Genomic DNA, 17417 nt, shown 5'->3' on the forward strand with positions numbered 1-17417 from the left:
TCATGGAAGAACACTGCTCATGCTCAACAAAGGGACCTGATAGAGTGCTGAAGCGTTTTTATTGTATTTTGAGTTGTGTCTTATGTGCTTAAATTGTAAATCTACTCCTAAGTTATAAAAGATAGTAGATCGGTTGTTTGTCTAAGTATTTAGTTTGAGTCGTATTAACTAGAGTTAGTTAGTCGAATCATCTAAGTTTTGGTCAAGCCTTTTTACATCATTGTTTTGATGTTCTCGTGGGTAGAGTAGTGTCAACTAGAGTTAGTCTTGTTTTGAGTGGGTTTTTAAAGTCTAGATCAACTAGAGTTAGTTGATTTAGTGGGCAATATAGTTATTGCTTAGTTTTCCTTTGTAGTAGAATTGCTACATAAAGGGGAAGGAATTAAAGAGTTTTAATTCCTGTGCTTTGTGTCTTATGTGCTTAAATTGTAAATTCGATATCCATGATGAATGTTGCTTTTACAGTTTACTGCAGTTTTCATAACGCAAATAACGAATAACAGTAAAAAGAGATCATAATTGAGGGTGTAAACATTTTCATACATTGAGTAACTTTTAAGAGAACCATATCATCATCGTCTATTTCTCTAAACAATCAATGAAGTAATGTTCCATTATCGCGATGAATATCAGGAAGGTCAGGACTAATGGAGAACTTCAACCATTTCTTCTTCTCAATGTGTTTAAGACAAGGTTGCATAACCAACCCAATTGCAATAGCAGCAAGGCTTATTATCATGACTTTAACGGTTGAAAACGCTAAAACAACACAAACGAGTATGGTTGGAGGCATACACAGTAGAATGGCTCCGATTGTTCCACCAGGTATCTTGAAAGGGCGCGATGCATTTGGAAACTTTATCCTTAATCGTACGAATGCTATGAATTCCAAGATCATTCCAAAGCAATACAAGAAGTTTTCTGCAGCTACAATCTCTTGAAAGCTCATCCATGATAGTAAAAGCACACCTGAAGCTGAGAGGAGGATCCCGACTAGAGGTGTTCCATGACGTGATCTTTTGGCAAAGAACTCCGGTAGCATCCCTCTCTCAGCCATACCAAGTAGCTGAAATGAGTCGCTGCTCATTTCAGCTACAAATGTACCCATATTTGACAATGCAGCAGCCCCTTGAATCCACCATCTTAGCCACACTCCACCAAGTATTTTCGCAATGTCTGAGAAATAGCCATCTGTCCACAGGTCACGCTCAAGTGGAACAGCTCCAGTACCAACTAATAGAGGGAAAAAGTACGATAAAACGACTAGAATCACTGCATAAAACAGAGCTTTAGGCAGAGTTTTCTTCGGGTTATGTACTTCTCCTACTAGAGTACTTATAGAGTCCCAATAATTCAGATTCCAAAAGAGAGTGTTTAGATACAAGTTCCAATCCACACTGTGCACATCCATCACCAACCACCTCGTGGGCCTTAGTTTCGGAATCGAGATCAACCCCATAACAACAAAAGGAAGAATCGACAATATCCCGAGCAGAACAGCAACCCATCCAACAATAGTTAAACCCCTATAGTTCATGTAAGTAAGGACCACAGTAATGCCTATGACCGCGATAACACGAGGAAGTCCACCACCTAATGCAGGAACTCCTGATTTCAGATAATCAAGAAACAAGACTGGGTAAAGAGCGTTATCAATGACTCCACTCAACCATTTCACCCAACCTTGTTGAAATCCCCAGTATGGACCTAATGCAGATGAAACCCAAACAACATATCCGCTATTTTCGGGGAACATGGTGCCTAATTCAGCTGTTATAAGAGCCTCAGGTACACTCCATATAATTGGGAAAACTAAGAATCCAACAAGTGCAAGAAGTGGACCAGCTGCTTGTACAGTGTCTTCAACACCAAATGGTCCACCTGATACTTCATAAAAAATGAGAAAAACTAAAGGCAATAGAGAAAGTTTCCTATCATTATTTGCTCTTGAAGAAGAAACAACTTCATTAATCTCTATGTATTCTGCATTATTACACTCTCCCATTGGAATTGTAGCTTCTCTTTGAGGTAAGTCCCTTACTTTCTGCATTTAGAATCAAATCTTTAACATTACCATCTCATTGAAATTAAGTAAACAACAACAACAACATATATACTCAGTGAAATTCCACAAGTGATGTCTAGTGTTTACGTTGATTTTGCCCCTACCTTAGAAGATAGAGTGACTCTTTTCGATAGATCCTCGGACAGTGAAAGAAGTCATGGCCAAAAAAAAAAAAAAAAGAAAGAAGGACAAAACATTCGCAAAAGGAACAGTAACTACAACAAAAGAAGACAATAATCGGGGTACAAGAAACAATAAAAAGTAACAGAAATCGAATAACAATAAGCTACAACAGTAATACTACAATAACTAGCATGAAAAGATAAGTGACATAACACTCAATGTACTTTACTAACTTTCTATCCTAATATGTGTACTCCATAAGCTCTTATCTAAGGTCATATTCTTAGTAAGCTACAGATGTGACATGTCCTGGTGATTATCTTGCTAAAGCAATCCATGTTCTCCATACGCTCCTATCTAAGGTCATATCCTTGATAAACTATAGTTGTGCCATGTCCCGTTGAATATCGTGCTAAAGCAAATAAAGGTTGCTATCCTAATCCGTAACCTCCTATCTAAGGTTATGTACTCTCTAAGTTATAGTTGTGTCATGTCATGTTGATTATCATGCTAAAGCAAATAAAGGTTGTTACTCCTATCTAAGGTCATGTCCTCGGTAAGCTATAGTTGTGTCAGATCCCATCTAATCACCTCTTCCCAAGAATCATCTTAGCTAAAGCAAATAAAGGAGCAAACTTTACCAACTTATGACATAGTTCTTCACTAAAAATCAAATCTTTATACAGAAACAAAAGCAAGACAAACAAAAAATACAAAATTGCTTAGTGGGTCATCAGATTCTTGAACAAGAAGTAGGAAAAAACAATTAGAAAAGAAAAAAACATATATCCACTCAAACTATGCTATACAAATGGAAGTTTAATAATTTACCTAAACTGAACTCATCAACTTTAGTTCTTGAATCTGTTCTTTGCTGAGATTTTAAAAAAATTGTAGAAAGTTGAGAGAAAACATATATTCTATTTTGATAAATTCTATGAGTAGTGAATATTTTCATGGTATTTTGTTCTGCAACACTTTGTTGTTGTTCTGCCAAGTACACTCACAAACACAGTCACCCCACTACAATATTTTTTTGTTTTTTTTCACTTTTTGTCTTTTTAAAAAAATGTATTTATTAGGCTTTTATATTTATTTTTTATTATCAAATTTGTGTAAAGTCACAGACTTTAAGTTAGTTAATTATTTTTAAAAATGATAAAGTAGAGATGAAAGGAAAGATTATTGGAGATTTTGAAATTAAGAGAAAAAGTAGAGGTAAAATGGAATTTTTAAAAATATTTTATGTGTCCGCTTTGAGCTTATGCCGTCATTAACTTGACTTAATACATAAACATATATTTATACTTGACTTCCGTAGGCTGGTAAACATTTTAACTTTTAGAGTGCATGTGAGTATATTAAACGTTTCAACTCATTTTCACTCTGTTAGATGAACAATTTAACTAACAAAATAATTATTTAACACCTTCAAAATTATGTATTATGGGTGTCTACAAGATACAACAGAGACGAGTTAGTTCACAATCAAGATCAAGTTAAGGTGATTAGAAGTACGTACACTCTCAAAATTAAAGTATTTATTTGTCAGAGGCTAAATTTAATGTTTGTTTATATAGTATGTCAATATATTTTATACCACAATTTAGATACTAAAATTTTGGCACTCCAACTTTTTTTTAAAAAAAAAAGAGACATCAGAGGCCCCTAGTGTTCTCAACACCATGAAACTTCATCATTCTCTCCTTAAAGCTATTTATGTATAATTAAGACAATAAGACACCAAGTTTTTACATTGTAACTAAGAAAAGAAACATATGTAATAATTATTCTCAAGTGCTTTTGTAGCTTAATTTAGTAAAACAATTTTAATAATCTTTTTCAAAAGTAATTTGTAAAAACCAACAATAAACAAAGAACTTATTGTACTAATTAAAACTCTCCCTCTTCTAGTTTATGAAAATTATAAATACCTTCCCTCTTCTAGTTTATGAAAATTATAAATACCTTCCCTCTTTTCTTGATAATAACAACTACACTATTTATATACTCTCATCGTCACAAAACAAGTGTTGGTTTACTTCATGTCAGGTTCATTAAGAAAAATGTTCAACACAAGGTATAATTTACTAAAATTATCTCTATTTATTAGATGTTTCTCGAAAACTGAACACTGTTTTCATTAACCCATCAATTAGTTCACTATTGATATTTTTCATTAATGATCATATATTTAAGAAGAACTAGTTAATTATTTAATATAAGAGTGTAGTTTAAAACAAGAATTATTTAAAGCGATATTTATTTCAGGGCACATTTTATTTTTATTAAAATACGGAGAGTAGTTATATTTGTTGTCATGATTATTATATAAAGTAAACTAAGTTAAGCATGCGTCAATTATTTGTTATAATAATATATGTCTTTGCATGTGTGTTTTCTTTTCTTTCTTTTTTCCATCAAAATTCAAAGATAATTATTATTTAAAATTAGTGCACTCATTGTGGCGTGCAGAAAATACTCTTTTTTATTTTCCAACCAACATATAAACCCCACCAAATCCCATAACATTCAACAAAAACACACAACACAAAGTAACATAATAATGTTAAGTTAAATTAGAAAAACTCTTAATGAATAAATAAATATTTAATAAGTTTCTAAACAATGTGTAATTTGTGTATATATATATATTAATTATTCACATATTATACCGTAATTATATATTGATTCAAGGTGAAGTCAGGTAGGGGTAATTAATGGATTCATTCGAACACTAGACAAGTATATATATAGATGTTGAGTTTTATTAATTATTTATATATTTATGTTTTTATATTTTTGAACTCCGTTAATAATAATTTTGATTTTTCTACTTCATTAATTATACGTTACATATTGGTTAAGTTTTGTAAAATTTATATTCCCTCCATCTCATTTTAGCTATTACTATAGCTTTAAAAACTTTGTTCCAAATAATTAATCATTTTGGAATTCAGGGAAAAATTAAAATGAAACAATTATTTTCAAGTATATCCTTACATTAAAGTAGAGTGCGTTCAATTTAAGATAAAACAATCAATTTAATTTTATTATGTGTTCTATTTATTATTTTTAATGGAGATAAAAATAGCTAAAGTGACAGTCAAATGTGCTTAAATGAACAACTCTTATCTTTATGATATCAACACGTCTTCATTTAACCCCAAATATTAAAATAAATAAAATACACATAAAGTATAACTAACACATACTATACCACCCTTTAGTTAGTAGACATATCAAGGTGAATTAAATTAATCAACATTTTAAAATCTTAATTTTAAGTTGAATTAGTAAAAATAAATATTTATCTTTTATATAGTAAACACATAAAAGTAAACGAAAGGAGAAATTTAGTTTATATATATATATATATATATATATATATAAAAGAATTGAGATAATCTTTTGACGAAAAAAGATGGAATTCTAAACCTCTTATGACATCCTGACTCCACCTCTCACTCATCACATGAAAAAAATGAACAAAGAAAAGTAAGAATTTAGCCATTTTTTAGGGTAACGATTCGTAACCGTCAGTACGATTAGTAACTTGAAAAATAAGACAGTTATTTATTGGAACACGTTGAATAATATTTATAGTGGAAAATGAAAAATATTTTTTACGCTATCAGTATATATATAAATTCATTAATTAATCACCTGATCATCACCATTCTGCACAAATTTATCATTTTGTGCTGTTGTAGGGGAAGAAAGAGCAGATGTTTTTTTTTCAGCTACTGCTACTTGTTGTTGAGCATTGGCAACTTCAATGGAGGATTTTGTTTCTGATTTTGTTGTCATTATTTTTAAAAAAATTACAAAATAGGAGAAGAAGAAAAAAAAAAAAATTCCTTAGTTAAGAAGTGAAATAAATTAAAATTAAAATAGAGAGAAAGGTGAAGGATTTTGTGATATTTTCATGTTTTGATGGAATAATAATAATAATAATAAGACTTAAAAGAAGAAAATTGGAGAGGGTTGTGGGTGATGATAAGAAGGTGAGACTTATATAGAGTGAGTGATTAGGAAGAACGTGAGTGTTGTTTAAATAGTTTAGTTGATGGGGTTTGTCCATTTTTAAATATATTATGACATTAATGTGGCTAAATAGACTTACTTATTAAAGATAACTGTGAAATTAAGATTTGAAGTTTATGAATTCAGAATTTAGTCTTTTGAGTTATTAATTAAAGACATGTCATTAAAAATAGAGATAAAATAAGATTTAAGGCGTATGAATTCAGGATTTTAAGTCTTTTAAATAAAAGGCTTGTCATTAAAAAAAAGTAGTAATTTGAAGCTTATGAATTCAAAATTTTAGTTATTTTGAGTTATTAAAGATATGCCATTAAAGACAAGGCGAAGCAATAGTTAAAGCTTATGAATTCAGTTATTTAGTCTTTTTGAATTACTAAAAACGTGTCATAAAAGGTAAAGGCGAAATAGGATTTGAAGCTTTTATATTTTAAATTGATTTCTTTTTGAATTATCAATTTTTATATTAATAATTTATACATATTAAATTTCTTAACACAAGATAAGCTTTGACCTAAAATTATGGGCAACTTTTACAAATAGCCACTAAAATAATTTTAATTAGGCTTCATAGCTATAGTTTGCTAATTAAGATTCGTAGCTACATGTTAGAGGGAGGAGAGAGGCGAGCGAGAATAGGAGAGGGAAGAGAGGCGAGTTATATATGTATATTTGTCGAATTGTATATGTATATCTGTCGAATTGTATATGTATATCTGTCAGATAATTATATATATGTAACTGATATACATATGTATTTGTATATCTGGCGAACGAGATTGAGAGAGGGAGGAGAGAGACGAGCTAGAGAGCGCAGAGAATGGAGAGAGGCGATTGCAATTATCTATATGCATATGAATAATTTGTATTTGTATTTGTATATGTATAAAGCGAGAAGAGAGGCGAGAGAGAGAAAGAGAGGAGAGAGGCGCACATAATTATAACTAAAATTAAGGTGCGTGCAGTAATTAATTCAAATTATAACTATATTAGCTAATTAACCAGTATATATTTGCTTATCCGTGTAATTTTCCCTAAAATTATTAGATTCTGTCGAACTCACTTTCTACGCTTTAATTATACCCCTAATTGAAGAATTGTTTGATTCGCGAGATAAGCTACCTAGGATAAAAGATAATAATTCTAGAATAAAAATGACTATTTATCCACATTTGATTGAACTTTTAGTTTTGAAGTTAGCAATCTCGTAATTATTTATACCACAATTATAATATTATATTAACAAAATTGGAAAGGTGTGTCATGCTTTCTTTCTTGTGTTCAAAATAGAGGCAAGAAGTCAAAGGCACAGTAGTCATTATCAGATGTATTCATGTATTTGGGAATTCCAAATCCAATAATAATTTATTTATTTGATGTTTCTCTTTTTATTTTTATAATAATAATTTAAATAATATATGTTATATGTGAACTGAAATTTGAACCAACCCCATCATGATCAAGCTGTATGGTTGTCTATTTTCTCTAAATGTGGGCGTGGTGGGTGGGGTGTTTTTGGAAATTAATTTAATTAATAATAAATGTATAAACATGTGGGAATGATGCTTTATTTTGAAGTTACCTGGAAATCATAAAGGAATTTATTAATTTATTCACATATTAAATCTACAACTTAGTTATTCTTATTTAAAATCGTGATTTAAAAATTCAGAATTCATACAATTATCATAATTTTGCCTATGATTAGAAGTATGTTTGGTTTAATTTAAAATTATGTTTATATTTTATATCTTATAATATAATCTCTCCTGTGATCTTAAATAAATTTCTCACATCTTGAACTCTCAAATATATATATAGTTTTGTGAACTCTCAAAGTATTAGTTTTTGTTAGGATTATCAAACTTAGCAATTTTTTGTGCTTTTTACCTCTCCACTTTTCCCCCCTTTTGAGTATTTTGTGCAAATGCCTTCTACCTACTCTTACCAACCAAATCTCATATAAGATTTTTAGTAATGATATTCGACGTCTATTATATGTTCACAAAAAAAATAAAAATTGATAGGGAGGATTTCGATAAATTCTGAGCCAATCCAAATATTGCCTTCTCGAAAAGTAAGAAAAGAGTCCATTGTGATGCTATATATATATATATATATATATATATATATATATATATATATATTTATTGGAGGATTATTTTCTTTCAAATTATAAAGGATTATGTTTGAACAATTTCTTCCCAAGGGACAACATGTCTTTCTTTTTTAGATGTTTTTTTAAAATGATCTTGTTTCTTAGAAAGCTCTTCTTCAATGTATAAAGGAAATGGACTTTTTAATCATAAAAGTTGGCTCATGATATGAGAATTGTCTAAAAATTAATAATAACGACTCGTTTTATTGATCAATGTGGAACTCTCTTAATAATACAAGCATCGATTTTGATATTCAGAATTAATATATGAAGCGTGAATAATATAATATGAGCCCAATATTGAGTAGATCAAAAATAAAAATAAATATCATGACAAAATAAAAGGCATTATGCTCAAGCTAATTCGAAAAATTAGTTTATATGATGAGAATTGTCCAAAGTCATATTAAAAAATAACACATCTACGTTTGTAAACATGTGTTAAAAGAATGGCTACTACATTCTTCTTTTAATTATTAATTAAATCTGTTAAATATTCAAAACCCACCACAAAAAGTCTAGACATACCTATATTACATGTTTTTTTTCCTTGTAAAATAAGAAATATTAAGTATTATTAGTAATTAAATATTTGTGCACATGTTGAAGAACACAAATAGATATGACCCATATGAAATGCAAGCACCTAGAGTACTTTGTTCTATATTTTTGTGATTAGTCAATCCAAATTGCATAATATTGACCAACTTTTGCTTTTGCATATTCACTAAAAATGGCATGCTATTCAACACATTTTTTCCAAGATCTAAAAATAGATATTTTTCGATTATCATATTATCTATTGTTGTTATTGTTCTTTTCTATGTTACTTACTTTTATATTTTTATATTTCCTTTTCTAATCTGCTTCGATGAGACATGCTTTGAAGAAATTTTTATTTTACAAAAATAGTTTTGAAGGGTGATTACTGGTGACTTAAACATTCTTTGTTCGAAAATTATGTGGATAAGAAAAATATTGTTTATATAAATCAAAATTACTTCTAATAGATATATTTTATAAATCAGAAACACCATTAAGGATATTTCTGTGTTTGATATTAAGTATTATCAATTTATATATGTTTAGTGCATCCTAACATACTAATTAATACTTCATAAACATTTCTTAAAAAATTACACAAACTTAATTACATTTACATGTATATTCACCAAGCGGATTTACAATGTAATCCATGTGCTTACATGAATTCAAAAACACTTTGCCCAATTAAGAAATTTACTGAATATCTATTTAATTAACTGTCAATCCAACTATTATTATATGTCAACTTAAAATTGCTTGCTATAAAATTCATAAATTTCAAATCATGAATCGACCTATGAACAAGACCTAAATATTGTATTTTATTTCAAGATACCTAATATTAATTTATAAACATTATATACTTTAGAGAAATGTCACTCATCATAACATTAATGAACAAAAAAGGAGGTTAACATGATTAACATTTTTTCAAATTCCATATTTTTTTTCCTTTTTGGGGGTGCGGTGGGTGGGGGTGGGGGTGGTAGGGCAACAAGTTTTATTTTAGTGTTAATTCATTCATCCCACGCGTGACTTTTTTTAAAGCTTTTTGAAGATTCTTAGCACTTCATATATCCATAAAGCCAAAACACAATTAGAAAAAGCTTTCATAATTTTGTCAAAAAGTTAGAGGACAACATAAGAAGAATAAGAAGAAATTAAAGAAGATTTAATTGATGTAAAAAAAGGAATTCAATTGTTGAGTACTAAGAGCCTTCTTTACGGTGGGGTGGTAAGTACTCGTTCATCCTTAATAAGAGGTCTCAGATTCGAGTCCTCTAGGTACGGAGTCGTCTTTGTTAGGGAGCACTTTACCCTCCAACTTCCAACATGAATTCGAATTTAGTCAGACTCAAACATGGACACCGGACACCGAACGGAAAAAAGAAGAAGAAAAAGAGCCTCCATTGTGAATCATGCATTATTATTATTATTATTATTATTATTATTATTATTATTATTATTATTACTTCTAGGTTTTAGCACTTATTTTTTCCTCCTTTTGTTGTTATTAGGTGAAAGCTACATTTTCAATGGATAAATACTCCGATATTTGAATAATTAATTTTATCGTCATTATGTAATTTAATAAAATGAAACATGCATTAGTTAACCATGATTAAGTGATAAAGTGTATGCGCAAATTCAAATCTACATGCTTAAATATTTTAATTTGATGATCATATGATTTTTGTGCTTAAAGTACTATACTTACATTTGACGACTAAATTGCATGAAGAACAAATTAAAGCCATGTGTATATGCTCAACAAATTAGCTAAAAGTCAAAAGTAATTAAATTTTATGATTAGATTTAATTTTTTATTGTGTATAAATTTACATTGAATGTATAATTTTTATATATTTGACTAGCGATTGTAACTATAATGCGGTAATTGAAAGGCTTGTACAAAACTCTTAATCTAGTGCAAGTAATTGTGTGTGAGGCTTTATATCCTAGAGTCATACATCAAAATAATATATAAAAATATATATTATATACATATAATTAATTTATAATATAAATATAGTACATACTTAATATATAATTTTTATATACTTCAACTAGTAATTATAATTATTTTGACCGATCGACCAATAGCTTATCATGAATGGCTAGCCTACTACTAATCAAGTGAAGCCCAACTATATAATTTAACCCAAGCAGAATTGGGCCTTAATTAATTCGTATTTAAGGCTGATTTTTCAAATGTCACACTTTTTAGGTTACCATTTTTAGATTTTGCCTCTATTTTTAAAGTTGGCCAAATGTAATTCTTGAGAAATTATAGTTTCGGATAGAGATAGTAAAATTTATGATTATTTACTCGATTCTATCCATTTTATAAGATGAGTTGATTATCTAATTATTTAAAAGTGGGTCAAATATAATCAACCTATATACTGATATTCCATGAGTATTCACCAATTGCACTCCTTTTATAGTATGTAAGGACGTATAAACCTTTTAAAAAGTACACTTATTAGGTGTGTTTGGTTTGAGGAAGGTAAAATTACACAAATGTTACCCTTATCTCAGAGATAGATAAGTTATTTCTGATTGACCCTTGATCGGCTAAAGAAAGTAATTCAAAAAAAAAAATGGAAACTACAAGAAATAAATAGATAATAATAGAGCAATAGTACTACAACAAAACAATATGATAGTCGAAGTAAAAAACAACAGATAATAACAAAAATCGAAAAACAAGAAACTATTCCAATAATACTATAACTACTAATATGGTGAGAGAACAAGAATACTAGATGATTCATTCCCACATAGTAATTTTGTACTATAATATGTATCATTCATAACTTCTTAGCTACGGTTATGTTCTCGATAAGCTAGTTGAAACTGTATTCTTTTGGAAACTATGTTTCTTAAAAATGAAAAAAATGATCACTTTCTAGTGAAATTAAAAAACAAATTTCACAAGTGACATTCTATATTAACTACATCCTCTCCACCCTTCAACACAACTCATTTTTACGTTATCTCCATTTATAGCCCATTCTCACCACTCCAAACCTACTCCATTTTCACTTTTTATAATCTTCATCTAAATTATATATAATATTTTCAAAATTTTATGTTTATACATATTAATTAAATACATATAATAAATAAATAAAAAACTCAATTAAAGCTACAAATGATTTCATGTCCATATTAATTTTTCGTTATTCTAGAAAGTAGAACAATCGAGGGGAAGTTTCTAGTGGTGGACTCTACAATTACTTCGTGGCTAAATTATTTCCACACTTATTAAGTACAAAAGTCCTTTTCCATCCGCGAATAAGGTGTAGTAGATGGAGTTACTCTGTTCTAGTTAAAGATTTTGAGTTTAAACCCTAGATATGAAAGAATCCTTTGTAGAAAGCATTTTTTTCTCAAATAAAACCTTTATATCGCATGAATTCAGAATAATCAAACTCCAACGAAGATACAAATAATTAAACTCTCAATTACTTGCCCCTACCAAAACAAAAAAAAAAGTTGGACTTTAACTTTTGTCATTTAATTCTAAGGGAGAAAAGTTTAGTCAACTACGATTTCTCTAGTTATGTCTAGAAATCACAAGTAAATAAGACATCGTTTTCCACCGCCTTAATTTGAAGCTTAAATGTACCTTATAATATTTTTTTAATAAAATAATGTTATTTTTCCTGTTTCAATTTGTTAATTCTATTTTAGTATGAGACAAAGTTTCACACGTTTAAAATATTTTTAAATCTTGTGATCTTAAATTAAAAATATACTATTAAATATATTAACATATCTTAATATTATAGTCGCAAACATATTATATGAAAAATTGATCATTTAATCTTGTGGCCTTAAAGATGTCATGTGGTACATTAAAATTAAATAATTACCTACTAAAGATAGTATGTATTTTTTTTGGTAACGGACTATAAAAAAAAATAGGACAAATAGATTGAAACACCAAAAAGTAATTACAAACCCTATATAAACAAGTGTCTTAAACCCTTTTTTGTTTATAAACAAGTGTCTTAAACTTTGCCTTATTCTCCAAGTTACTATCCAAACTTATTGCAATTCTTCAATTAATTTCACTTTAATTTAAATTAGTTCAAATAACAAAGATGATTACACGTGGCGCATCGAGGTTGGCGCGTTCTATGATGTCTCACATTGGTCCACGTTACTATTCAATTATATGTCCGGTGGCCGGAAATGAAGCCGGAAAGGGAGTTGTTACCGGTGCATCATTCAATTTCTTGCATGGAAATTCTATTAAGGGTTTCGAAAAGACGATGGTGACATATGTTAAGTACTTTTCAACTATGAATTCGCATAACAACACAAGTACAATGAATTTGAGGGACAAGGAGAAAAATGAAGAACAAAATAGTCAAAGAAATGCTGATCAGAGCGGTGGCGAAGTCAACGCCACCGCTCTTAGTAGTGGTGGAAATAATAATAATAATAAAGGTATCGTTAGCTATTGGGGTATTCAACCCCCTAAGGTTACAAAAGAAGATGGTACACCATGGAAGTGGAATTGCTTTATGGTACGTACGTTTTATTTTTATCGAATTAAATTTCTTAGAAATATAAGTACTATACGCTTAAGTCCTTGTATATATGTCATATGTGAACATTTGACCTATGCATATTTAATTTTAATGTTATTTAATCATGTAAAATTTGACACTTTTAATACATAGATTTTTTAAATATTTTTTTTTTGATGGATTTTGAATATAGCCATGGGAGACATACAAGGCAGATTTATCGATTGATATGAAAAAACACCATGAGCCTATTACATTGTTGGATAAAGTGGCTTATTGGACTGTCAAGGCCCTTAGGGTACCCACGGACTTATTTTTTCAGGTAAATTTTGTTGTCTATCTAATAAGAGCGAGCGATCCTAAGTAGATATGAGGTTGTTAACGTACTTTCTTAGGATATTCATTCATATTTGACATGAAAATTCAATAATAATAACAATATATCCCATGTCAGAAGTTGTCATTGACAAATTTTAAACGATCATAACTTTATGCTAGTTTGTTTAATTTATGTGATTTTGCGTATTTTTGAAGATCTATGTGGATCGCCGATCATCATTTATCACTTACAAGTTACAATTTACATCCCCAAAAAAAAAAAAACAAATTAGTATGGATTTTAATCTTTCGATTTATAAATTTTAATGAGCATTTATCAATATATTTCAATATTAAATAGTTTCAAGTAACTTATGTCGATGTTAATTTTAGTAATTTAGTAAGAAAAAGAAAAAACAAAAAAAACCAACCAAATAACCTTGTTAATCTCTTAATGGGTTTTGGGCCGGGTCGGACACTAGTTTTTTGTCCCAGCCCAGCCCACTAAACTTTTATCTAGTCCAACCCCCAACCTATTAGTAGAGCCGCACTTCAATGGGTTGGGTTGGATTGGGTCGGCCCGGCCCTATTGACACCAAAAGTCAATAGTATGGGTTTGAACGGTTATTTTATAAAATAAATATATCATATCAATTTTTTTAATATTTAATCTTATATAAACAAATTTTAGTCGATTTATAATTATAATATGCTACAGAAGAGGTATGGTTGTCGTGCAATGATGTTGGAAACTGTGGCGGCAGTCCCCGGCATGGTAGGAGGAATGTTGTTACATTGTAAATCTTTAAGGAGATTCGAGCACAGTGGTGGTTGGATCAAAGCACTATTAGAAGAAGCAGAAAATGAAAGAATGCACTTAATGACATTCATGGAATTATCAAAACCAAAATGGTATGAACGTGCACTTGTCTTAATAATACAAGGCATATTCTTCAATGTTTATTTTATGACCTATATTTTGTCACCAAAATTGGCACATCGAATTGTTGGTTACTTAGAAGAAGAAGCTATTCATTCCTACACTCAATTTCTTAAAGAATTAGATGAGGGAAATATTGAAAATGTAGCTGCACCGGCTATTGCTATTGATTATTGGCGTTTGACGCAAGACGCGACTCTTAAAGATGTTGTCATGGTGGTTAGGGCGGATGAGGCTCATCATCGCGATGTCAACCACTTTGCATCGGTAAGGACTAAGCATGGTAAAAAATTTCAGTCTTTGAGTACTATTTGATTCTTGAAAAAATAGGTAGATGTATTACGAGGATGACTTGATTCAAACTTGAACGTTTAAAAACAAGTCAAATCATTAAATAGGTCAATAATTCAACACGCAAAATTTTTACTAAGATAAAAATAAATTGAGTCAATTAGTAACAAGTCATAACGTAATTGCTCTGCATGATTCAGCCCCTCTCTTTTTTTGCTTTTCTTTTCGAAAAAGGGATGTAAAGCTCAACATTTTTTTTGTATTTACATATTTTTCGATTCATATGTTTGGGTTTCAATTGCAATTGACCTATTTATAGTTACACTACTTCAACCCGTTTTTACCATTTATATTTCAATGAGTTATTTGAGGCTCAACTCGTTGGATCAAGTCAATAGAGTCCACAATTTCACCCGTTTAAACTTGGATAGAATTACTAGAGAATGAATTGATTTTTTATAACCTTCAATAAATAACTATCCACAATAAGTGGACCTAGTTACCTAAAAAATAAGACATACAAAATTTGTATCATAGAAAATTCTAATATTAGTATAATTCTTGCATAAATTAAATATTGTTTAGGGTTGAATTAAGTGAATTCTTGTGGGAATTGATGGCAGGATATTTATTACCATGGACAAGAACTGAAGGACTGTCCAGCTCCACTTGGGTATCACTGAGACAACAATTTGGTACTAATATTATACTCTAAAATAAAACTTCGTAAAGTTTTTTGTCTAACATTATTAATAAATATTATTCAGTGTAGTTATTGAAACATTAATAAAATAATGACGTTATTATAATAATAAGAGAGGATCAATGATTGGGAATAACTTCTTTCGTCAAAATATTGATATCTTTTTTTTTTTGGTTAATCTACTACAAAGATGTTCGTTTTATCAATAATGTATAATCTCATTCATTATTTTATTTTTTTAGATGATATTTTCTTCTAAACCTGCGTGCAATGATTTTGCTTGGAGTTTTATGTCGAGTGTAATATCAAAAGATCTATAATCTAATACTTCAACTAATCTCTTCTTCTATCATAATACTATCAATAAATCAGATTTTGATGTATGCCTTACAAAATTATATATGTATGCCTTTCGTAATTATATAGTTTGATATATATTTTAAACAATTGGATGACATTGTGTTAATTTAGTCCAAAGGTATTTTTGGAAAAAGAGTTGCACATATTTATTTCATGAAAAAAGAAACATATATTCGATAACTTAGGCTACCTATTCATAAAATAAGTTTTAGTAAAGTTTCAACAAAAAAATGTGATTATCAAAATCATCAATAGAAATATTTTTAGAATCATGTTCCATATTAGGATCAACCACACACTAAACATTGTTTGCAAAATCCATAATTCCTAATTTCAAGAAATTTGCGATCAACAAAATAAACTCACACTTAACATCTACGCCACATGTAAATCAACAAATAACTTTAACCTCACCTAACTTTTCGGACAAAATCAAACTCAAATATAATTGATTTAATCACATAAAAATATAATCTTTAACAAAAAGTTGTAATATAAAGCCCTAAACAATATATTTAAAGGTAAAAATTGAGATTAAACAATAGTTTAGGCTTTATACTTTGTCATTGTATAAAACTGAGATTAAATTCGGATTTTCAAGTTCTTGATCAGCTAACTTCTGCCTTTGATTGGAAAAAGGAAAATGATTTACTGCTTTTCTTTTCTTTTGTTTAATAGAGCAGAGAAGATGCGATCAATGATAGAGATCAAAGAGAGTGATTACGTGTCTATTCAAAAACAAAATATAAGTCAAGTTTATATCCTAAAATGCATAACATCAATGACTAAATTGTCCTTATCTTTAAATTTAATGACAAATAGCACTAATATTGAGACTATATCTTCTATTTTATAGAAATATAATAGTATTTTATTTATACATATGCAAAAAATTGGTTTCGCTTTTTTTCATACTTGTTATTTACCTTGTAGTATTTTTATGAGCCACCTATCCTTCAACTTCCTAACAAACATATGGTAGTAATATTTATTTATAATAACAAAAAGATAAATTTAAACTAAGAAGAGGTTAGTCATGTGTTTGTAATTAATTATCTTAGATCTTGTTATGAAAAAATCATTTACTAATTTAAAATTATAAATAATTTAATCTAAAATTTTTAAAATATTTCTATAAAAACTTGAGAAACTGAATTAAATTTTTAAAAAGTGATTGGAACTTTCATGAAGAATATAGGAGTTAGATGTCCACCTGAGGTTTCGTGAATAATAATAATAATCATAATAATAATAATAATAATAATAATAATAATAATAATAATAATAATAATAATAATAATAATTCATAATAATAATAATTCATA

At 29.0% G+C, this 17417-nt stretch overlaps 2 protein-coding genes across 2 annotated transcripts; one reads left to right on the top strand and one right to left on the bottom strand.

Annotated features, from left to right (window-relative positions):
* Nucleotides 1-595: 595 nt before the first annotated feature.
* Nucleotides 596-6014, bottom strand: LOC125814651 (probable polyamine transporter At1g31830). The gene is made up of 2 exons (XM_049494124.1): nucleotides 5855-6014; nucleotides 596-2044 (listed from the first exon to the last, which is right to left on the bottom strand). The coding sequence occupies exons 1-2, from the start codon at nucleotides 5996-5998 to the stop codon at nucleotides 596-598; spliced, it is 1593 nt and encodes a 530-aa protein (XP_049350081.1). The 5' UTR covers nucleotides 5999-6014.
* A 7034-nt stretch (nucleotides 6015-13048) lies between these two features.
* Nucleotides 13049-15712, top strand: LOC125814673 (ubiquinol oxidase 2, mitochondrial-like). The gene is made up of 4 exons (XM_049494144.1): nucleotides 13049-13477; nucleotides 13674-13802; nucleotides 14517-15005; nucleotides 15653-15712. Exons 1-4 carry the CDS (start codon nucleotides 13049-13051, stop codon nucleotides 15710-15712), a joined length of 1107 nt encoding a protein of 368 aa, XP_049350101.1.
* Nucleotides 15713-17417: the final 1705 nt, after the last annotated feature.

Source organism: Solanum verrucosum, unplaced genomic scaffold, assembly GCF_900185275.1.
Source record: "Solanum verrucosum unplaced genomic scaffold, falcon-dt-bn FXZP01000268.1, whole genome shotgun sequence".
NCBI lineage: Eukaryota > Viridiplantae > Streptophyta > Magnoliopsida > Solanales > Solanaceae > Solanum > Solanum verrucosum.

Coding starts and splice junctions, on each gene's coding strand:
- LOC125814673 (XM_049494144.1), top strand. CDS start 13,049: ATGATTACACGTGGCGCATCGAGGTTGGCGCGTTCTATGATGTCTCAC. Junction 13,803..14,516: donor CCACGGACTTATTTTTTCAG/GTAAATTTTGTT, acceptor AATATGCTACAG/AAGAGGTATGGTTGTCGTGC. Junction 15,006..15,652: donor ATGTCAACCACTTTGCATCG/GTAAGGACTAAG, acceptor AATTGATGGCAG/GATATTTATTACCATGGACA.
- LOC125814651 (XM_049494124.1), bottom strand. CDS start 5,998: ATGACAACAAAATCAGAAACAAAATCCTCCATTGAAGTTGCCAATGCT. Junction 2,045..5,854: donor TGCAGAATGGTGATGATCAG/GTGATTAATTAA, acceptor TTCTAAATGCAG/AAAGTAAGGGACTTACCTCA.